The 24,308-nt window shown below is 28.2% G+C and overlaps 1 protein-coding gene across 1 annotated transcript; it reads left to right on the top strand.

The window, feature by feature from the left end:
• The first annotated feature begins 1,621 nt into the window (after positions 1–1,621).
• Positions 1,622–23,052, top strand: LOC129971236 (serine proteinase stubble-like). Its single transcript, XM_056084828.1, has 9 exons — positions 1,622–1,755; positions 4,100–4,167; positions 5,041–6,477; positions 8,421–8,501; positions 10,504–10,589; positions 12,550–12,665; positions 16,226–16,491; positions 19,772–19,935; positions 20,925–23,052. Exons 2-9 carry the CDS (start codon positions 4,113–4,115, stop codon positions 21,117–21,119), a joined length of 2,400 nt encoding a protein of 799 aa, XP_055940803.1. The 5' UTR covers positions 1,622–1,755; positions 4,100–4,112; the 3' UTR covers positions 21,120–23,052.
• Positions 23,053–24,308: the final 1,256 nt, after the last annotated feature.

Below are 24,308 nucleotides of genomic sequence, written 5' to 3'. Positions count from 1 at the left end.
CTTGAAATAGAATCAATCAAAACAAATATTCTTTTATAATATGCAAAGAAAAGAACACACAAAGAAAGTAACAAAACTTTTAAAGTAAATTAAATGTTTTTTTAAAAACATAGTTGCCGAAGAGTTTGAAAATATTTTTAACGCATTCCAAATATTTAAATAAAAATTTACCAGAATTGTTGATTTATGAGCCGATCAGCCAACCGTGGAAAAAGAATCATATAAGCAGTTTTAAAAACACGAAAAAATTCATTAGAATAATGTTCTAAAATTTAAATAAAACTTGACTTTAATTTGAATATGTTCAAGTATGTGATCACAATAAATTCAGATGAAAATATAAAATTAAATGTTCCTGTATATACCACAAAAATATCTTAAGGTTTTGGGACTTTTCAAAGTTGCAAAGCCTCTACACAATTGCCAAAGTGATAATCCTACCCTATAACAGAGCCTACTTATTTGATAACAATAAATTCATCTTCACAGTCAACTAATTATCATTCATTCTCAAATTCTAGAAAATTCTGTTCACACATTTTTCTTGTATACCAGTGCTTTCTTCGAGATTTTATGACCATTAATTCTGCTTTATTCCCTTGATTTAATTTTGACCACTATGCTGCATAATGTAAAGTCTTCTGAAGATGAAAAAACAATATTAAACTTGTATTTCGAAATATTTAAAAATTAAATTCAGATCATTTAAAAGTGCAATACAATGTTACAAGATTAGATAGAATCGAAGACAATCGAATAATTTGCAAAGGTTGATATGTGGTTCCTGTCTTCTTCCTCTGTGTTCTTTTTTTATATCAGAATCTTATCTATTAACATGAAGTACTAAAATTAAATGAAATGAATACTAAAACACTAAATCTTTAAATATGAAATAATCTTTTCTGATTTAACATGCACAGGTATGAGAAAATTTACAGTCGTATATTCCACTGCGAGTCTTTGAAAAAGAATAAATTACTGAAAGGAAATAATTACAATGGAATAAATTACAAAGGAATCAAAGACAACCTTCACCTTCAAAGTTTTAACATATTTAAAAATTTATCCTCTGAGGAATAATTACAAAATTTTGTCTTTTGTGCAGTTAAACATTCAACATTATATTTTCCTCCAAAGTATAAGCTTTTTTTTTTGTAACATTTAATAATATGATTAAAAAAAAATTTCAAAAACGTGCCCGCAATATTGACCACTAATATAATTCACAAATTATCTCTACGCACCTACTCTTTTCTTCATTTGTTTCTTTCGTTTATTATCATTACCATTTTCTTTTGTATATGTGTGTAAAATCAAACCTGACCACCTTCTTTTTATCTGCCCAATGGCGTGAGTTGACGGGCGAATGAAATATTGACGGGTGAGGACCCGATTTCCGGTGGAAAGAGTAAATTTCTGGGGACATTCTGTGGTTACTGGGATAATTGAGTCCTTGAACTTCCGCTGCCTCGAAGCTAGCAGGAATTCTCGAAGAAAAAGGTTGACGCGCTGTTTCCGTGGATCGTCGTGACGTCCTCACTGCTTACGCAACGAGGTGCAGCGAAAAAAAACAAGGCACTAAAAACATTACATATATATATAAATAATCTCCAACACTGTCATCAGACTCTATATCTAGATCTCACCACGTAACGGGTTTGTTTTGCTCTCGATTCTCGACTCAAAAAGAGATTGGCAAGTTTAAGGAAAAAGCATCGTTACGAGATTTCAGTTATAGCAGGTGAATCAATTTAGGTGAGTTTAATTTAGTGCCTTTCATACGGATATTAAAATTTGAATCAGTTTTTATCAGTACCGTAAAAAAACCAATAAAATGATGGCAACTTTAACACTATAGAATTATGCTTTAAATGTGTTTTATTTCAAGCAGATACCTTGGAGAAAAATAATCTTGGCGAGAAACAAATTTGCATGGAATTTTCTGTTAGTGATTTATTTTCGCAAAAATTGAATAAAATATAATTAATAAACGTTGATATTTTTAAAATCATCGTAATGAAATTAGTAAAATGTGCAGAAAATAAAATAAATTAAAAAATATTTTCCCCAAAAAGTTTTAAAATAGAAAAGAAAAAAAAAATACTAAATATTTTTCAAGAATTTAAAAAGTACTAAATATCTTAAATAGAATATTCAAAATTAAAACATTTCAAGACTTTTCAATTTTTTATTCAAATACATTTTTATACTTTTAGCATTAAAGATGAAAAAATATGCTTTACATATAATTCGAATTCGGTGAAGCAGATTTAATCCTTTAAATTATACGTTGCCATAAAAAAATTGACTCCAAAAATTGTGACTTTTAAATAAATAAGAAAACTGCCAGGAATTTAATAATACCTAACTAATTTTTTAATTAAATTTCATACAACATATAATTGCATTAAACTTCTTTTAACCTATTATTGATCAATATTTCGTCAAATTATATTAATTTCTCATATATGCCTAGAAAGACAATTTTGAAAAAATAATCAAACATTGAAATCTTAGTTTTTTTCATCTGCAGGAAATATAAAGTCATAATTTTCCGTCCACATATTAATTAGAGAAAAAAAATTTGCATTTTGAACGAGATTTTCCAATTAATAAACAACTTCTGTTTCCTTTGAATCACGATCTGGGCATCTCTTAATAATTTATTACCTTTAAAAACATATCGTTACACAATATAGTTTCTTTATAAATTTGCATTAAACTTTTTCCTTAAAAGATAGTTAAAAAATTACTAATACTTTACAGTTTTTACTAATACTTAATACTTATTTTAGTATTTAATTATAAATAAAATAAGAGCAAATATTTATAACTGTTTAAATTTTGTGATTTTTATGACTTAAAACTGAGGTTCAAATAAAACGCACAATTTAAGATGATAAAAAAATGTCAAAATATAAGTTCAAAAAGATTTTTTTTTTTGTAAATCTATTATTGCGTTAATCATTTGACATAACACAGTTTTGAGGTGTTGATTTTATTTAAAGAATTATAAAAATTGTATTTTCGTTTCATATTTCAAAAAGTTAAGATTTGAATGTTATTAAAAATTAACACAATAATAAATGCTTAAATTTCAAAAAAGAAATTATAATTTATTAAACTAATTATATTAAAAGTAGTATCCCATTTAGCACAATGTACTATCTTATTTTTTAAAATTTAGACCAAACCCCCCCCAAAAAACTATGCGATATTTAAATTATTAAAAATCAAGAGAATTTTAAAAGAATTTCAAAATATCGAAACTTAGTTTAAATTTATTTTTACATTACTGTAACTCTGAATAATGAAAGTAATTATAATATAAATTAACGCAATTATACATTTTTAAGCTCTATGTGTAAAAAAAGTATTAAATATTATTTCCTTCCAAAACTAACCAATAGCATTTAGTTTATCTAAAAGAGATTGTTTGTATAATAGTTTTTAATAAAAAAAATAATGAATTGAAATACTGAAATGCGTTATTTGATATTTCTTTGACACAATCAATGTTTCACTCCTTGCTAGAGGAATTATTGATTTCAGAGAATAAAATATCAATTTCAACGTTTCACAAAAGCAGTTTTACGGAAAGCAATTTATTATAAACAGATATGTAATATCAATACTTTTATAGCAATTTCATCTTTTGTTTACTATTAATTAGAATTCAACGTTTCATTCCACAAATTTACTAAGAATATATAAATATTTTTACTACAAATTAGCTGTAACATTTTTTTAAATATTTTTTTTATTTGTTTAAGCTTTGTAATTTATTTAGCAAGTGATAACTTAAGATTTTTCACAACAAATCGACAACTAATTGAAACTACATTTGCTTTCAAATTATGTAAGAGATTTATGATTATTGTGTATGGTAAACAAAATTTCTAAATTTTAATGGTTCAAATTGATGCATCAAAATTTCTTTTTATGTATGTTGTTTTGACGTAAGAATATTTTAATAAAACTACGACATTATAGATAAGCTAATCTGAGATCTACATTTATATATTTATTATTACAGAATAAAATTTTCAATGATTTTTAAATTAATTATTTAAAATAAACCATAAAATATTTTTTTCAGCTTGTCAAGTAATATGAATTCATATTTATTTGCTCTGTTTCTGTGTGGTGCACTTTTATACCAAACAGGTAAAATAAATCTTAGTTATTTTCCAATTGCATAATTTCATATAATAGTTTTTTAAAGTTATCATTTTTGAAAAGTATAAAAGAATTGCATTTATTGAGTCATTAAAGAAAATTTAGAAATTATTATTGAATTTTAAAAAAATTAAGAAAGTTTACATTTATGATTGTTTTTTCGAACAGATGACCGAAAATATATTTTATATGTTTATAAATTTTTATATATATTTTATATGAATATCAGAATAAAAATATTTACATTATTTTTATACCAGGACTTCCTAGATATATTGCTATGCTAAAAAAAAATGCTGTCTTTAATAATATGTATGTTAAAGATTTATTAATAATTTCGAATTATAATATTTCATTTTATTTTTTGTTATTAGATTAATATAAAAAATAACTTTTAAGTTGAAGGAAAACCAGATAAATGGGAAAGTATTGCAATTATCTTCACATAAATAAATGCGCAAAAGAAGATTAAAATATTTGAAAGGTTTTAATATTTTAAAGATAAAAGATTTAAAGATTTTTAAGATTTTCATAACATTTTAGTTATGCAACAAACTATTTAAAAACTTTATGGAATGTCAATAGAATTTCTATAAAGCAGCTGTTTTTATCCAAAAAAAAAAAAAATCTATGCATATATTTTAAAATATCCTAAGTAGATCATTTGAAAAGTAAATTATTTTGTTCTCATAGTAATGTTGTGAAAAGTTCAATAGAAATATTCCCAGTTTATTATTTTGTATTTTAAATTTTTATTATTTGTATTAGAAAATACTTTATAATTAATTTCTAATTTAAACACATGTTGTATACTTTTTAATTGAAGATCTACAAATTAATTTTCTTCATACGTTTCTTTAGAATCTCTTCCCAGGTGGAGTTGGTCAAAATTAGCGGATTTAGAATCTCTGCCCCCACAAAAAGAAAAGCTAAAAGACTGCGTAGATGGCCAATGCTTGCAAGCTTGGAAGTGCCCCGAAAATGAAACAGCACTCAAAGAGCCAACAGTTTGTTCTAGACGCAGTGGAGGACCGTGGATATGTTGCATTAGGTTTCCAAAGAATGAAAGTATAAAATTTACTGAAAAATCAGAAGCAACTACATCACATTTTATAGAGCGCCTTATTGAAAGCACAAAAGATTCAAGGTTTATAAGTATATCAACGACTCCTGATTGGATTAGTGTTGAAGCTATTGCTGAACGAAATGAAAAGGAAAATTCGTCTTCTCAAAATACTGTGGCCGAATATAAACAAAACGAAAAGATAGTTAATTGGGGGAAGTCTCATGCTTATTCTCCAAAACATTCTTATGAAGATTCCCGCAATAACGTTGCCTCCAACAATGCATACAAACCGTACGTTTGGAGCAAAGGTTCTACTTCAGGTCCATTCAGTCGAATAACCGAGGTTAACTGGCTTAATCCTGTTTCAGCTGAACTTCGAAACAAGTATCCTTCTGAAACAGATTATGACACTGCCCCAGAAAATTCATGGGACAAATCATGGGATTACAATCACAATATTCACAGCACTAAAAAGACAACAAAGAATTGGATTGTTAAGCCAACTCCTTCTTCTAGATGGTCATCTACGAAGCCATCTTGGAACAGAGATCACACATCGAGTAAAACCACTAACAAATGGGAAATCAGGACAACTGCCAGTTCTTGGGTAAGACCAGTGACTGAAACACGGGATAAAGTTCCGAATTCAAGAGATACAGTCAGTACTCCTGTGGCACATTCATGGACAAAATCCACTAAATCGGTTCATGATTGGAATTATTCTTCAGATTCGTATGGAAGTACCAAAACTCGTGAAATAAGTACTACTTCAAAGCCTAGGACGAAATCAACGGCACAATCTTGGAGAGCAACAGCTAGTTTTCAAAAAAGTAATAACACCCGCAGTACAGTCAATACATGGGTGAAACCTACGAAAGAATCCTGGAATTGGGATTCCTCATCAAACACTGAGAAAAAAAGTACCAAATTTCGTCCAAATGTTCCTACAACTAGTAAATCGACAACAAAAAAATCCACAAGAACTTCATCAACGACGAAATTAATATCAAAGCCTACTGCAGTCTATACAAGCAAACAAACTATAAACAATCGATTAACAACTCCCAAGTCATCATTTACACGTTCTACAGTTAGCACACAGAAGCCTTGGGGAGTATCTTTCGAAAATATAGAAAAGTCCAGAAGCTCTTCAAGAATACCATCTGTTGGTACACGATCTACCACCAAGAAAAATTCGAGAACGACACCATTGCCAGATGTTAATTCTCAAAGTAAGTATTTTTTGTTTTTGTTTTTTTACATCCAAGTTAAACTGAATGTATAAGCAATGTATTGCAACAAATTTAAATATTCTAAAAATAATTTTTTCAATAAAAAGAATTAAAATTATAACTTGGAGAAAAATAATTCCTCTAACATTAATTAAAATTATTTTGAATTATGAATTAACTATTAGAAATATTTTTAATCTAATCACATAATAAAAACTAAACAGCTGCTTGCTTTGTTTCTTATTTACTTAAATTATTGTTTAATAAATTTCTACCATAACATTTATTATTAACACTAGATAAAGAAATGTAAGCGTTTTAATTCATGGAAACTTCAAAATTTTATGATAATTGATTGAAGAGTTATTATTGTCTGCTGTACCATCATGAATTTAGAGTTAAATTTAATCTTTTTCAAATTCGCGAATTTTTAGTTTAATCGATAATTAATTTAAAATGGATTAAAAAAATTATTAAAACCAAAAAGAAAAAGTCCTTTTAAAATGATCTATATGATATTATAAATGAATAAAATAATTTTAAAGAGATGATTTAAGAATTTGACATGATTAAATTTTAAGAATCATAATATCTTTTTAGAATTTCTGTGTACTGGCAAATTCTCCTTGCACATTTTGATAAGAAGGCTGAAATTTAAATTACCCATAAAATCTTCGATATTCGTCTAAGTGAATTAATTTTCCCCCTGAATATTTTAATGTGAATTAATTTCTTTGATATAAAAATTACGATATTGAAAGAAAAAGCACAATGAACAACTTTCATTTAATGTTATACGACCATAATATTTGAGAAATGGCAACTTAATATCAAAATAGACTTTTATCTATTTAAATGAGTGTCATTATAATTATTTATTCATTTATTTAACTCCAATTAATTGATATTCCAAAATTTCTATCAAGCTTAAAAAAAAGAGACAGAATATTTGCATTATACTTAAAAGAATTTTATATAATCACAAAAACGAAATCACTCAAATGATACGAATTCCAATGTGTTCATGATGTATTTGTAAAAGCATATGCTAAAATTCCATAATAAAAAAAAAATATTTTTTTTGAGTTAAAATAAATCTATAAAAGAAAAAATTTCTTTCGTGAATCCAAAATGATGAATTATTTCGCAGACGATTTCAGATAAATACCTCTTGAACTAATTTTTAACTAGAGAATAATTTTCATCGATTTCTTGGATTAGTCGCTTGGGATTTTTCAAAATGTGAGATAAGCTATAAAAATCTGAATTCTAAATTAGTCCGACAGTTTCAGTTATTAGAGTAGGATAACAAAAAATAACTCGAGTGTACACCAAATTAGACAAACTATCTTTCGGAATTTAAAAATGAGAAAATATTTTATATTGGAAGTTTATTTCAAAAATTATTAATTAGATTTATGTAAAAAATATTTCTTGAAAAATAATTTTTTTTATGAAAAATGCTCAATTATGCACCATTTCTTTGACAATGCACATAATTCTTGGTATTCTAAGTATCAAAGAATAAGTGGCTACTTTCTCGAATTCGATTGCATAGTCTCGACTTTTGAATTTATCCTAAGTTTTTCTTTACCTAAATTAAGAATGTACCAAATTGAAAAATCGGAAAATAGGGTTCAATTAAAGTACAAAATTTGAAAGAAAATACCTTTCTCTGTACTAAAAATGGATAGTAAGAAGAAATGGAATTTGGAATGTTTAAATATTTGCTGAATTTCGAATATTTTATAGGTTTACAAAAATTAATTAGAATAATTTTTTTTTCATTTTATGGAAAATCAATCAAATTCTTTTTTCATTTTGGAAATATAAAAAGATTACGAAGTATCTATATTTTCCCCTTATGTTATCATTTTATTTAATAAAGTAGTAGTAGATTGTTTTTAAATGTTATATATTTCATAGAAACATTTTTTCCCTAGGATGCGGAATTCGAGTCACAAATAGAGGAGCTTCTCGTCGCTCAAAGCGACAATCGAGTTCTGAAGAATTTGTATATACAGGTAAATTTACTGATGCTTCACATTCGTTTCTAAGTATTTTAAAACAATATTATTAATATTAATATGGGAAAAATTTCTTTTGGACACAATTTTATTTAAAAGCTTTTGCTAAATATTAAAGAGTAAAATTTGTTTAAATTTATGGAATTTCTGTAGTAAATATAAAAATAAGATGTTAATTATAGGTAGGATAATATATTGTTTATTATGACACTTTAGGACCAAAATCCAAATAAATATATTCATGGAACCTTTTTGTATGGACTGAAAATATTTATTCATTTATTTTATTAAATATTTAACTCTTTTAAAATCTGCATAATAAAATTAATATCTGGTAATCCATGGAACATTCTTAATTCAGATTTATGCTAATTAGATTGAAAGGTAAAATCCATAGATTTAGGATTTAGGAAAAAGTAGACATTAAAAAAATGTATATTAATTCTTTTAAATGATGCAAAATAAATGAAAATATCTATAAAACAGCTTATTACTGAGATAATTTCTTTATATCTAAAACCTATACTGCGTGTCGCGAAAACATTCGATAGCTCCAAAAGTGTCCGTACACTTTTAAAATATGGAGATAAAGTGCCATAGAACGAACTTGAATGCGAAGTCCAGCATTTTTTCGCATCATAAAATTTTGAAAAAATAAATTGATTTCATTTTAATTTATTCTATTATATATTTTAATGAAAATGAAAGCACAAGAAAGCAAAGATAAAACACATTCCTGAAGGTGATCATATATCAAAATATTTTCGGATGAATTCATGACAAAAATTATCGTCTGTCACCTTTTTTCGTTTTGCTGACATCTTCAAAATTGTTTGAGTTTAATATTTGTTGATTCTTCTATGTTATTATTTTAAAATGGTTCAATGTCATAAAGAAACAGCAAACAGCGTTCAGAAAGTGATTATTTTTCTTCATAGTAGTGGTAAACCATTTCGGCACATTGGCAACCGTCGCAGTCGCCAGATTTAAATCAATTTAATATATTGAGATATAATTTTAAAATTAGAATCATAAACAACATTCATAAAAAATGGAATTAAAAACCGAATTGATTTAAGAAAGATGGAACATTGCTGCCAAAAACAACACACACACTAATACAATCTATGCCCAAATGTTTATAAGTTATTGTAAATGCTTCAGGATACCCTACTAAGTACTAATTTACTAAAACATCACAATATTCATTAATAAGTGTTGATTTCTTTAAAGTATGACAAGGAAACATTTGTAACTTAACTTTTTTTTTCTCGGAAATTCAATTATAAAAAGCAGTTTTTTTTGTGTGTGTGTATTCTTAAAATATGTAATGAAATTTTGTTAAAAAAAGTTATATATAAAAAATTTCAATTTAGAAATATTAATTTAATATTTCATAAAAAATTCGCAACTGTACGAATGCTTTAGGGATCCACTGTACTGACCATAGCTTGACATATATTAAATTATAAAATTCTTGAGTGTTGGATATTTTTATTGATTTCAAATGAATGAACATTTGAAGATGTCAAATTGAAAATTTTAATTTTTAGTTACCAAATGCATGAAATTCTTTTGTATGGTAATTCACAGATATAATTCAATATCGTGCATGTGATAAAATAGCACTATTTAAACTAATTTTAACCGGTTATCATGGACTCGACACAATTTCTTGTTTCGATATCGAATGACGAGGGAAATTACATTGATTTTCTTATGTACAATGGCAGTTAATAATGCCTATGGTGCAACAGTTAATGGCAGTTAATAATGCCATCGTGCATCAAATATTCTCACTTTGGTTGTGACTTGGAACTTTGGAATGTGTAATGAGATTGTTTCATCATCTTACAGAAGTGCATATCGGTTCCAAAATAACCATCGTTTATTTTTAAAAGTGATAGTTATATAATAAAAATTACTAAGATGCGCATTTAAGATTAAAAAATAATATAATAGGTATATTAAAACGATTTATTTGAATGCGATTTTTCAGATGGCTCAGAAGCAGGAAGAAACCGGTCACCTTTCCAGAGAATTGTTGGTGGCAAAGAAGTTGATCCGTTCTCTTGGCCATGGATGGTAAGTGCTCATCCTGTTTTTTCAGTCACATACAGCGCTGAAATTAATGATCTTGAAAATATTTGCCACTATTTATGACCTATTAGTGTAAACCACAATTGATGATCATTTCTAAATGTATTCGGCTTCATATATCAAAGATAATTGCTTCAAAAATATTTGCATTGGCTGAACGATAAGTGAAAAATGTGCTGAATAGTACTTATCGGCATCGAATGACGTATTATGGAAATTTAAATTCACCTTGACACATGGAATCTTTATCGTTGTTTTTATTGCTATTGAAAACACTGGCCCTAACCTTACTTGTTTTGTTGGATTAGTTTGCGCGCGTGTATAAATGTCGTAAAATTAAAAAGTGGGTGCAAAGTTTCAGAAAAACATCACTTGAAAAACTAAAGACTAGAAATTTCACGTAAAAAGCAATGCAATGTTTTTCTATATAGAAGTTTGACTTTCTGAACGCTTTAATTTCAAGCTGTTTAGCAAGAATGTAACTAAAGTGAAAAATGTATGTTTAATTTTTCGTTATATAACTCAGTTTGTAATTTCCTGGTCTTTTTCCTAATTCTCCTACTGTTTCAAGCATATTTTTTTTTATTTTAATTGTAGTTTACATCACTTTACTTGTAGTTTATGGTTAAAAAAAAAAATTAAGCATGCAAGAATTATTTTAACTTAAAACCAATTAAATTTGCAGCTTCAATAGGTTTGCAACCTCATTTGGAATATTTCAAAAAGTAATTGAAGGCAGAATTTATCTTTTTATCGTATTATTAAAAATGTTGCGCAATTTGTCGCTGAAATTATTTTCATCTTTCATGATATGTAAAGATTCGTTAATCCAAATTTTAATGTATTTTATCCGAATTAACTAGATGCATTCTAAGCGTTTGCACAAATATAATATTATTCTGTGAATAATCGGTCTGCGTACAGTTACATACGTACTCGTTCTTATTTATTACTTCATTAAAAAGCCAAGAAGAATAAAGAAACTGTGACTTAAGTTTATAAATGTTTCTGTATGAAGACTATTTTGAGTCGGCATTTTTTTTTCTTACTTACCAAAATATGGGACAATATCGAAAGTAGCTAATCTAACAGTTTGCATCGAGGTTTTATATCTAATTGTTGACATTTTAAGCATACAATTACTGATGCATACCTTCGTTCATTAAAATTTGATTCTAGCTTTTTTTATTACAGTTAATTATATTTAAATGTTGTTAATGAAGTTTATATCATAGATTTCTTCTAAATATCCAGCTGTACATGCACCACATAGTTAAAATTTTAATACATGTTAACAACAAAAACTATATTCTCGTGTTATAAGTACTCTACTACAGATTTAGTCATGCAATCACCAATCCTTCTACAAAGAGAATAAACTACATTATATATATATATATATATATATATATAAAGAACAACAACTCAACAATTATTCTGATTAATAATTTTATTCTTTGTTTTCGTAATACAGTATATAAAAACAACAGATGAGAGTTCCTCACAAACGGATTTGCAGGAGCTCGAAATGGGTTAAAAAATTCTTCCCCACTTGATTTTAGCCTGGTACAAAGACTGTTTTCGATCAAAGTTGCGTGTTTAGGAAGATAATAAGACAACCTAAAGAACCTCGCAATAGTTAATTGTGTTAAATACCAAGGTTAGAGAAGATTTTGGTATAACCCAGCATCGGTTTTGTAATGAAAACAAAAGCATGTTTAGAACTGTCACTACATCATGTAGTGAGTCAAGATTTCAATGAACAAAGCCAAGGAAAAGATCAACCTTATATAATTTCAAGAAGGCCTCCACCTGTAATGGTGGTTTTCGTAGCTTATGTTTTCTTAAGAATCTGTTTATTTCAGTGTCATGTTATTTCGCGCTGACAAGCAATTTATTTATTTCGGGAAAGCAATGAGTAAACAAGTACTTTTGTTTCGTGCAGGCTGCTTTGTATCGAGTGTCTGAATCCGGTGGCAACAGGTTCTTGAGCGCCGGTTCTCTTATCAACAGAAATTTCGTGCTGACCGCAGCGCATGTCTTCACACCAGATGATCTCAGGTAAGTTGTTCTCAACCGCAATATCTCTGGCGACTTTCTTCCGCTCTTTATTTCCGAAAAAATGTGTGAAGTTTTTGTTTCGACATTGCGGAAAAGGGAGCTAGAATGTTCCACACTTTATCTGGATGGAATTACAATGATTAAGATTTCCGTCAGTCTGTTAACAAATGACAGTTCTAGGGTGGAAAAGGTGGTTGATGCAATTACTCTTGTAACCCAACACCTACTTTAAGGGTGCGTAATATTTCGGGAAGGGTGGAATATGGATATGTTTCACTAAAGGAAACTGGACAAGTGGGAAATCCAACCACACTAAAACAACTCAGATTAACTTTAATTACGCATAAGGATCAAGTATAATTATTGAAACGAAAAATGTTCTATGTATTATCTCACAATAATACACATGATTTAGTAAAAGTTAAATTATTAAATAAAAATAATAATCAAAATGCATTAAAAACTGTTAACATTGGAATGAACGACGAATCTTTTAACTTTAAATAAGCTATTCTTATATATATTATATAATTTTGTGTATCTCGGAAACGGCTCTAATGATCTGGATCAAATTTTATATTTAGGTAAGGTTTTGATTTTTGAGTTTATCTATTTAAGTGTCTTTCCTTAAAAAAAAACGCACAAAAAACATTTTTTATAACTAAATATTGGCATGTGGCTCTACATGATCTGCATAAGCGTATCAGAGATGGAGTAGTGGTTGGGGCTTCGGACTCCCATGCATTTTTCTCATGTTCGATGTCACGTTAGCAGTTCAATTAGATTTCACTTATAACTTTAAATGAGCCATAGGATAGGATATTATTTATAATTTTACAAAAAAGGAGGTGGGGATTGCCGAGCAAGCTTGGTCTCCCAGGTACTGAGATAAATGCTGGAGAATTACTTACAGCAACACAAATCGGAAGAAAAAAATATTGATAACCACCATTAGTTGGAACAGGCAAAAGAAACAGTTTTTATTTCGAATTAAATGCAACATTTGCTTAAATACAATACTTAAAATTTCAAAAGACAAAGGATGTAATTGCTGTTACAATCAAAATTTACCAAAAGGCTTTAAACCAGAATTACAATCCTACGTATTCTAATCAAGATAATATTCGACATATAATTGATTACGGCATATTAACAGGAATCTCATAGAAATGAATCACAGAATTACAGGACGCTGTAAACCGAATAGTGACTCTTATGCTAAATTAATATACATATCCGTGACCCACCATACATTTGAATTCCAAATAGAGCTATTTTGAAAAAGTGGCATCGCCTTTTCAAAGATGAAGCAAGATTTATTATTAACATCGTACCTGGAAGTTTTATAGAAATGAGTGCAGTTTCTCATCTGTAATACTTGAAATGATACAATCTACCTTGGCAAAGGAACATGTTAAATTATATTTAATTTGCCTGACGGATATACGTCTCTTCACACTGCAAATAATTGTGTTTAATAAGCTATTCTTTCTAATAGTTTATGAGAACAGGTAAAAGAACATTATAAATTGGAGCTGTAATTCATTAGATTATTCAGATAAATTTATTTGTTCACGAGCAAATCTCAACATCTACATAATTATGGTACGTATATACAACATTTTTTACCGGCAGATCTAGACAACATTCAACTCTTCTGACAGATAAAGCATATATAGATCTTATAATCCTAAAGAATGCTAAATAAATTGATATACAAGATATTAAGGAAAATTAAGACTAATACAATATTACTGAAATTTAAAAATGATTTTTAAACGTATGCTTATTGCTTTATATGCATTGTGAAGTACAAGAGCCATCTTAGCCTTATCATATGAGTCATTACAAGCATATAAAGCATTGAATATAATGATGTTTTATTAATCATTTTCTAAAATTTAGTTCCTATACTATAGTCATTATTTGCTACTCAAGCTATTATCTTATCAACGATTATAAAGCACTGATGTATAATTCTTATGGTACATAATATTATTGCACATTTCGAAGTACAGTAGCTATATTAACGTTATAAGTATTACATCAGTACATTATTATTGCATCATCATTAACATCATTTTTCGTTGAATATAATGATTAGTTAAATTTTTTGTGGGAATTAGGCTCTCTATACTGTTATTATTTGGGTCTGCTTTATAATCATTAAATGCTTTATAATTATTAATACAGTAATAACCTTATCACGCATTGTTTGTGATGCATCTGGTATATAGTTTTCATGGCTCTTCATCTGGGAGTAACAACTACCCTAGTATCATATTACGAAATCCACATAATTTTACTGTTTTTTTGGAACTGTCATCGATTTTTTTCTTATTGTGGATAATCAGTAGAGCCAAACCCACAAGTGGTTATTCCCATGGCCTTGATCGAGTTTTCTGGAAGCCCAGACATTTATTGTACTTTCTTAAAAAATGATAATATGTCATTACATGTGTGGAGTTCCCAAATAAAACCTTGCAGCACCTTAAAAAAAATAGAATTTTCCATGTCATTTCCGATTTCGAAAAACATTTTGCTGCTTCTGTCTCGGATTTTTGGGGTTTTCTAACAATTACTTCTGATTCTATAGCATCACAAGATAAAAAGCAATAGTTGTCGCTTCGAGGATAATTGCAAAGACAGTTTTGCAACAGTGTGAAATATTCTAGCATGATATCAAATCAAATTGCCCTTCATCCATTGGGAATTTCGTCTTCTTAGTTAATTATATTAGATTAAGTGCAATTTATCGCAACAATAATTAATCATCTTGATACTAGCTTTATTTATTGTATTATTCTATGCCCTGAATTGCATCAAATGCAAAAAACTGTATCCAATAATGCTGTAATAGTGCATCCTATGATTCAAATATTTATTGAAAATTCAATATCACCTCATGTTTCACACTTGTTCTTTGGTGCCATCATGGAATTGAGAATATATACCAATTTAGTTTTCATTTTTAAAAATGGCGCTTTATTAACGACTTACTCTCGATATATTGGCATATGGCCTTGTAAGATATTGGCTGACTTCATAGAGGAAAAGGAGAGAATAATGGGAGTGTTCCTCTTTTGAAAGAGGCACAATTTTTATACTAATACGAAAGGGAAGCGGAAGATTTAAGTTAATATCCATAATTTTCACTTTGCCATGAATAAATACCTTTATTGGATTACGATTGTTTGATACTTTTCGACTTTTAACTACTTGAAAATAAGAATTATATTTTATAAACATCAACAATGGAAAGAAAATTTAGCGAGATAATATGCTAAAATTGCAAATTAAAATTTATTTTCTTTTTTTGGGGGTGGGGGTGGGATGAGGAGGTTGCATTTTTACTGGATGAAAAAACAAGCAATTACATGAATATACTTTTTCATCCTGAATAGTATATAAGACATAGGATTAATGCATATTATAAACTTTGTAATTAAAATAAGAAAGATAATTAGAATATAATGTTTGAAATTAGGCATCAGATAGCAATGATATATGACTTCTTTAAATGTAGTTCGAAATGTATGATGGAACTTTTTTTTCCAAAGGTCTGCCTCCTTTGTGGTGATGTTGGGTACCCACACAGCTAGAGAAGCAGTGGCCGAGTACGTGGTGATGTATGTTCTGAGACATCCTAACTATCAGCAGCGGTACTACTACAATGACATAGCTTTATTGAGGTTGGAGCGAGCCGTGGACTTCAACGAATATGTAATGCCCGTCTGCCTGCCTTCGCCATCATTGCCACTCGTGAAAGATGAAGATCTGGAGGGAAAACCAGTCACCGTCATGGGCTGGGGAGACGAATCCTATGGTAAGTACTCATAAGGGAATTTTATAAGAACTATTTTGCTATTCCATGTTACAGAATACAAATTTTTGATAAGAAATAAAATTAAAGAATTTCGCCAATATTGCCGCCAATGATTTTTATCAATTAATTGAGACACTGTGGATATTAAAACACTGTTAATCGAAGGCAAATTAAGTTAACTGAATTAATGCTAGTAGAATTAAAATTGTACTCGGCAGATATGATATTTGTTGATATTCTGCAAAGCTGTCTGTACTTTCATTTCATTTAATTTGTTTTGTAGCCTTCACGAGGTACAATTATCAAAAATATTTGTAAGGTACATGAAAGTTGGAGGGAAAAAATTTAGGATAACAATTATTATAATAGAATTTAGAAATACTTAACTGGAAACCAGAAACAGCCGCGCGTGCATACACCATTCGGAACATTCGGAAAACGAGAAATTCGAAAATCAAAAGCTAGTTTCCAGAGTGTGTAACTAGTTGTATATTTGAAGTTATTGAAATTATTAGCTTATGATTTTGATTTTAATAGTCATTAAATTATGACATTTAAAAAAAGCACATAAATATTTTTATATCTACTTAAGGCTTAGAGGACATTTGATTAATGTATTTATAATTTATTAATTCACTAATATTTTTATTGCTTATTCCCAGCTGTAAAATCTATTCGTTGAGCTTACGACAAGCTATTATCCATTAGAAGTTTAAAAAAGGAACGGTTAAGAATTAAATGACATTTTAAATACTAGAAATATACAATCAAAAAATGTAATCTTCTTTTCCGGATTTCGTGTAGCTAAAAGGTTCATCAAAATACAAAAAGGCATTTGTCTAGCCTTTTTTGAAAAGAGAATTCAATAAAAATATTTTTTAATACAAGAAAGTTCATTCTCATACTTTAAATATTGTGCTTCATAAAATTGAAAGACGAAAAATCTGTTCGGATGTCTTTTTATATTTCTTGCTTAGCGTTAATGCATTCTTCTAATATAATAAAAATACAAAATTTAACTTGAAGAATGGCCTATTAGTTGATGATACACGTCTGAAATAGTCATCCAATTATAAGCTTATAACATATTTCAAAAAAATGTAAAGTAAATTTAAATTATTAGAAATAATACACATTAGAAAATCAAATTTTTAAAAAAAGTATAAATTTTACACACAAGATTTTTCAAAATGTCCCATTATGAAAGACAAATGGAAACTTTAAATAATAACCCTAATATATAATATATTTTATATATAAAAAAATTATACCTAAAGGATTAATTATCATTAAATGATACATTAATAAATTATATTACTAATACAATTTAGATTGCAATTTTACATATATATAGGCTAAAAAAGCCAGTTGTTTTTATGAAGAACTTGTGGAAACCAAATATAAATAACCATTGATTATTCGAATGGAAAAAATATACTTAAAAATTCAAAATATTCTTAAAATATCTAACACTTTCTAAATAATATTTTAAGATTATAAAACGTATTTTCTTTAATAACCCATTTGTTACAAATTCAGTTAAGAAATAATACCATAACTAGAAAGATGTATCGGGTTCATTGACACTTGGCCTAGAAGGAGAAAAAATGCATTTCAAAATTTTTCTGATAAATTGCCAACTGCATTTAAGAATAAAAAGCTGTTGTGTTATGCACGACCCGCTTAACGGAAATTATAATTCTGATAAGGAACAGGAACCTTGACATTGTTCCGGGAACAAGAACATGTAAATCTGATAAATGAAGCTCCTTTCTAAAACCTTTAAATCAAATACTTTGGCTAATTTCAGAGGAAAAGTATATTTTGTAGTACAAAAAAAAAACACGATCTTTTTAATATTATAACAAACTTCAGTATATAAGTGCTTTCATATGACGGCAATCGTATACAGCTTCAAATGAAATTTCGATAAAATTTTATAGGAGCTGTGATTTCGAATTAGTTAAAATGAATTTCAATAGATATAAATAAGTTAAAAAATGTTGAACATAACAGGATGGGTACTAGATTAAGCATGCAACTTTTCTTAAAGTTTTCCTTCAAATCGTAGTGATACTTATGCTATTTTTTCCCTCATTTCGTCTCTATATTTTGTTGGTAATTAATGCAACCAGATAAGATAATATGAATCACAACTTTTTAAAATGTGTTTCTCAACCGTGAATGGAATTGTTATAAAAATTAACTTCGTGATCTCAATAAATGGTCTGTCAGCTTTTTTAATATCTGTAAACAGAAATTGCCAAGACAGTCACTTTGAGTTAAACGTTTAAATAAAATTTATGACAGAAATATTTTAAATCGAATCTATTTCTAACTATTAACAATTTGGTCTTTAAAAAAATATTTGACAATTCTGTGGTCATGATACAATTTTTTGGAATAAACTAAACTCTCCACGATTCTTCCATCTGAAATTGCACCGATATAAAAAAAGGTAAATAAGAAAATAAAGCAAGAAATTTTTAAAAAAATGAGCAATGCTGATGTTAGAGTGCACAAAATTAACCCAAGATTTGAATTACACGGCAGAACAATATGCTTTCATTCTTCAAGTATATTTCAAAAAAATAATGAAAGTCTAGCGGCCCCAGTTCGAAAATTTGAGAATTGGCCCTCTAGATAGTGTGATTTAACACTATTGGATTTCTTTTTATGGTGTTATTTGAGATCAGAATTCTATGCCAACAAGCCCTTAAGCAGGCGTGCATTGAAGGAAGAAATTCAACGCTGCATCAACGAAATTCAGTCACATTTATGCAAAATGATCATGGAAAATTTCGGCGAAAAAGTGCGTATGGGCCAACAAAGTCGTAGAAGCCATTTGCCCTATGTGTTATTCCATACATAATACTATCCTGTGTACTTTACGATTCCATAAAAATATAACAACTTAAAGATAAAAAAACTGCGTTTTTTATTTGATTCAAATCTTGCGTTAACACGTTCTTCTATCATGTAACGCTCCATTTTTATTAATCCTAAACTATTAGCTGTCAAATGGTTTTTTTTTGTAATGGGATTATCAACACTTTATTACACGAATGGTAGCAAATTCAAATCTTTCCATAATTTTAGGACATTCTTTAGATATGTACGATATAACACATATTTCATTCGTTATTTTCAGTATAAAGCACAGGAAAATCCAAGACATTTATAATATGTGCCAGAAAGTTTGCGCGTTTTAGCCATATATTTTGCCAGTAAAATACTAATATATATTAAAAAAACCATGAATAATCTTGCTTTATTTCAGGTGGCAAGACTAGTCGTGTGCTGAGGGAAGCCTCGTTTCCGATCGTTCCCAGAAAGTCCTGCAATGAGTCTTACTTCCGAGTGGCCTCCAACAGATTTCCCAGAGGAATCACTTCCAACATGCTGTGCGCTGGAGATCCCAATGGAGGCAAAGATGCTTGCCAGGTACGATATCAGGCTCTTATAAATTTAGAAACGCATATACAGGTATAAATTTCCCTAAACGAAAACTAATCTTTTATTGTTTCATTTCTGTATTATATAATTTATAGTTTATTTCCATTGTTCCTTTATCGAAAGTGATATCTGGTTCATTAGAATCCTAAATCAAAATTTAAAATCATTCTTAAGTGTCCACGTCTATATTTATGTCTGGTCTGATATGTAAACACCTTTAAGCTGGCGTAGTCTTTTTAGACTAGGAAATTAAATAACTTCCAGCATTTTACACTATGTGTTGTAAAAATGTGTAATCACAATGCTAAGTTCTACAGCTCTAACCATACATTCCAAAATATATCGTCTAAAACAGTGGTTAGAGATCCCACATGGATAAAGGTCGCTAAAAGTCAAATACATTTTGCAGTTTTTTAAATTATAAGTGGCAAATACTTATGGTACAGATTTTTTTATCTTTAAAACAGTGCATTAAAATTTACTGAATAATCTTTGCGAAATGAATTTTTTATTTTATTAATGATCTTTTATTCATTAAAAAGAATCTTTCAAAAAATAAACTCCCTAAAAATTCCAATCTTTATTAAGGCTCATACTTTTCCTCTTAATAAAAATCATTCTGATAGTGACACAATAAGATCTCGCATCTTTGGGAGAAGGTACTATAAAAATAATTCTTATGTAAAAAAAAATCACTCGATTTCAACAAGCATTACATCTGCATTTATTTATGCGAATGAATTTTAATTTAATATCTGAAATTGAAATTTTATTGATATTTTTATTAATGCATTAGCAATTGTATTCCAATAAAAATAGGCACCTATTTAGCCCTTCATAAACCCCTGTATTTTTTCAGTTTATTAGCTTTTCGAAATTCTCCCCGGCTCTATGTAACGCGATCATCATTTTTTGTCTACAATTTTTTCCATTTTATTGAAAAAAAATCACTAAATACAGTTTTTATTTAATTCCAGGGTGATTCTGGAGGCCCTTTAACCGCTGTCGAAAATGGAAGACACACGCAGGTGGGCATTGTGTCTTTCGGATACAAATGCGGAGACAAAGAATATCCTGGCGTGTACACCAAAGTTGCTCCTTATCTCAGCTGGATTGCTGAAAACGCCCGCTGTGACGACTACAGTGATTATCCCAATTATTACTCCAGATAAGGATAATTGCTCAGACAGTTACTGATAATCATTGCCGCACAATTTACTCTTATTTCGTCTGAAAAATGTACATATTTTTCTATGTACAGGAATGATTGATCTTGCGGGCAATCAATCGCATTTTAGATAATTTGTATATCAGTCTTTCTCACATGCACATAGAAATTTCAATATCTATTTCTACCTCTGATGTAAAAATTCAGGTAATAAGTATCAGTATTTGTATCCTTTTTCTAATTTCCTTGGGTGAAGGAATATAGTAGAATAGCCACTTCTTTTGGAGACTCAAGCATATCCATCTTAATGAAATGGATGATTTTACTAAGAAACAAAAAATGAAAGCTGAAACACTTAAATGAAGTCCAGAGGATCTAGGATCTATTGCCCCCACCAAAAGTCCATAGTGGGATTGAAGACGACAAGCTAGCATATGAGATTTTAATAAACTATTTCGAACTATATTTTACTGTTGGGTGATGTGTGTGTTGGATGAGATTTATCATCCAGCAACTGGCATTTGTATGGCAGCTAAGCAATTTATTATGTGTTTTTATGCATACAAATAATATTTTTTAAAATTTTGTTTAGCTTAAACTTTTAATCAAATTAAAACCTTAGTATTCTTTCTTCTTGATCAGTACTGATTGCAAATCTCCAGAATTGGGATGATAGATGTTGTGGAGGACAATCAGTTCAAGATTTTAAACTCTCATTAATCATATTATTCTTGGTTTTTAATTTTTTTTTTTATATTTGAATAACAATAAGGGTTTATAAAGTTGAAAAATTGATTCAATTTTTTGCATCAGTACCTGAACTGGTTCAGACAATTGTTTAGATAACTATATAAATTTCACGAAAAAAAATTATATAAGCATTTTATAGAAATAAAATGTTTATAATTTAACGCCATTATGATTTATTCTAAAAAGAAGTATTGAATTCGAATATGTTGTTTGTAGCCCTCTTAGTAGTTGGATAGCAAGTAATATTTAAATAGCCTCAGTACAGAAGAATCGCTTCTCAATCGTTGAAATGATTGTGAAAAGAATGGACTTCTGTGTGACTTAATTATTTATGCCCTATTCATTGTTGAAAGTAGTGATGACTATTTGTATAGTTCTTGTTAACAAAGGACCGGTGTTTCCAAGACTTATCAAACGATCTAGACTAAATATGTATTGACGATTGCACTTCATCTGTATTGAAATAGCTCCTGATGAAATTTCTGTGCATGTTCCCTGTTACAATAAACCGACCAACAATATTGTTACAATACCTTTACAATATTGTACAGCATTCAGATTTTTGAGCAACATTGTGGAGATAACTTACGATATTTTGTGCCAATAGTATTCTAATGTTGAGCAGCTACTATTAACACTAGTCCTTTTTGCCAACAATTTCTGTATTGTTCCTTTTGCTTTGGTCCTTTTAATGTCTGAGCTTATTGTTAAAAAGCTTTCTTCTAAACTTTGAAGGAATTTCTATTTCAAGACTAAAATGAGTGAAATTATTAAATATAACAAGGCTTCTTATAAGTAAAACTAAATGAAAATTATTTAAAGAGTAAAGATGGAAACATATAAGTTATTCTTGTGTAATTTTAAATAAAAATAAAAATTACGAGATAATTTAAATAATCAGAAAACAGAAAATAAAACTTTCTATACTATAAAATTTTTGGAAGTTAATTCGAAAGTCATTTTTGAAATTGCATTTTTAAAAGCATAAATAGACGATAGTGATGTATTTTAAATAAACAACTGTATATTATTTCCTTGCATGGCATAGCCAACCATTTACACATGCCATAAAAATTCACTTCTCATGTATTTATTTTCATATTTTTTGCTATCATTCCCATTATATTTAGCATGTTTACTTTTTTATTATATTCATTTTTTATATATTTTGTGATTACTCTTTTAAGTGCCATACTATCATTCTGTATTGTATTTTAATAAACTTTTGTAAAATAAAATGCTGGAATGTTTTCTAGTGCATTAAAATTATTATTTATATATATTTTTGCTATATTATTATATCGAACATAACCGTCTCAATATCAATCTTCATTCTAATACGCGAGATAAAATGAAAAAGAAAATAATGGCATGAAATTTTGATCTAATAAGTTTAAGAAATATACTTCAGAAAAAAAAAAATCTGCATTTAATTTTGAAGTTTTCTTAACAATAGAACTACCAAGACATCATTTTGACGGCTTTCAATTTTCATATTTAATCTTGATATAATTTATGTATTATTCTCAAACTTTATGACGAATTTTAATAAAATATTAGAAGCAATTTCTTATTTCTATTCAACTTCAATTCAGCCATTTTAACTTCCATAATCAGTTTGACCTATACCTATTTATAGCAAGACCCGCCAAAATGACGGTTTTAGCAATTTTAAAGTTTATAATATTTTATGGATCATCTATGCAATGATGGACATCAATACGTATTTACATTCATTTATACATCGCTTTCAGACATTTCTTGGAAAAATTTGAATTACTACATTTTTTATATGAAATTATATTGATTGTTCCAAAGTGTTCAGCAGCCTTTATAATGGGATCTATTTTATTCCGAATTATTTGAATTATTAATAAAAAGTAACTGGATACCCTATTAAATGCAAATACAAATTGTTTTTCTTGGGTTTTTTTATTAATAATTAATGAATTATTATATTAAATGTTTTTATTATATTCTTTTATTTACGTAAACTAAGCTAAAAGTTACAATGAAAGCCATGACGATCAAAAACCGTCGATTTGAAAGGGTTTGGTAAAACTAGGTATATATTTAACATCAGTAGTTCTAGTACTAAAGAAAAATATTGTAATTAATAAGTAATATGAATTAATATTGTATTCTGTTTTAATTCCTTACAAACCTTTTAATAGTATTCTCAGTTCAACCTTCAACAAGCGAATATGAAATTGATAGAAAAATAAAGATACTATTATTATATGCTTTTAATCCAATTATTAGAATAATTTAAAATATCCTAATAACTGAAAAATGAAAATGCATCTTTGGCCCACTTAGATTCAAACGAGACAGATTTTACAATCATTTTAAAAAATAAATTTATTCTTTCCGTACCATTTGTAAATGTTTATCTAAATTTGCAGTTTGTTTTGCAAAGAATTTCTGACGCAAAAAGATTCAT

This window comes from Argiope bruennichi, chromosome 6, assembly GCF_947563725.1.
Source record: "Argiope bruennichi chromosome 6, qqArgBrue1.1, whole genome shotgun sequence".
Lineage (NCBI taxonomy): Eukaryota > Metazoa > Arthropoda > Arachnida > Araneae > Araneidae > Argiope > Argiope bruennichi.
The sequence above is the reverse complement of the archived record's forward strand: the minus strand, read 5'-3'. Positions and strand labels throughout refer to the sequence as shown.

Coding starts and splice junctions, on each gene's coding strand:
- LOC129971236 (XM_056084828.1), top strand. CDS start 4,113: ATGAATTCATATTTATTTGCTCTGTTTCTGTGTGGTGCACTTTTATAC. Junction 6,478..8,420: donor GCCAGATGTTAATTCTCAAA/GTAAGTATTTTT, acceptor TTTTTTCCCTAG/GATGCGGAATTCGAGTCACA. Junction 12,666..16,225: donor TTCACACCAGATGATCTCAG/GTAAGTTGTTCT, acceptor TTTTTTCCAAAG/GTCTGCCTCCTTTGTGGTGA.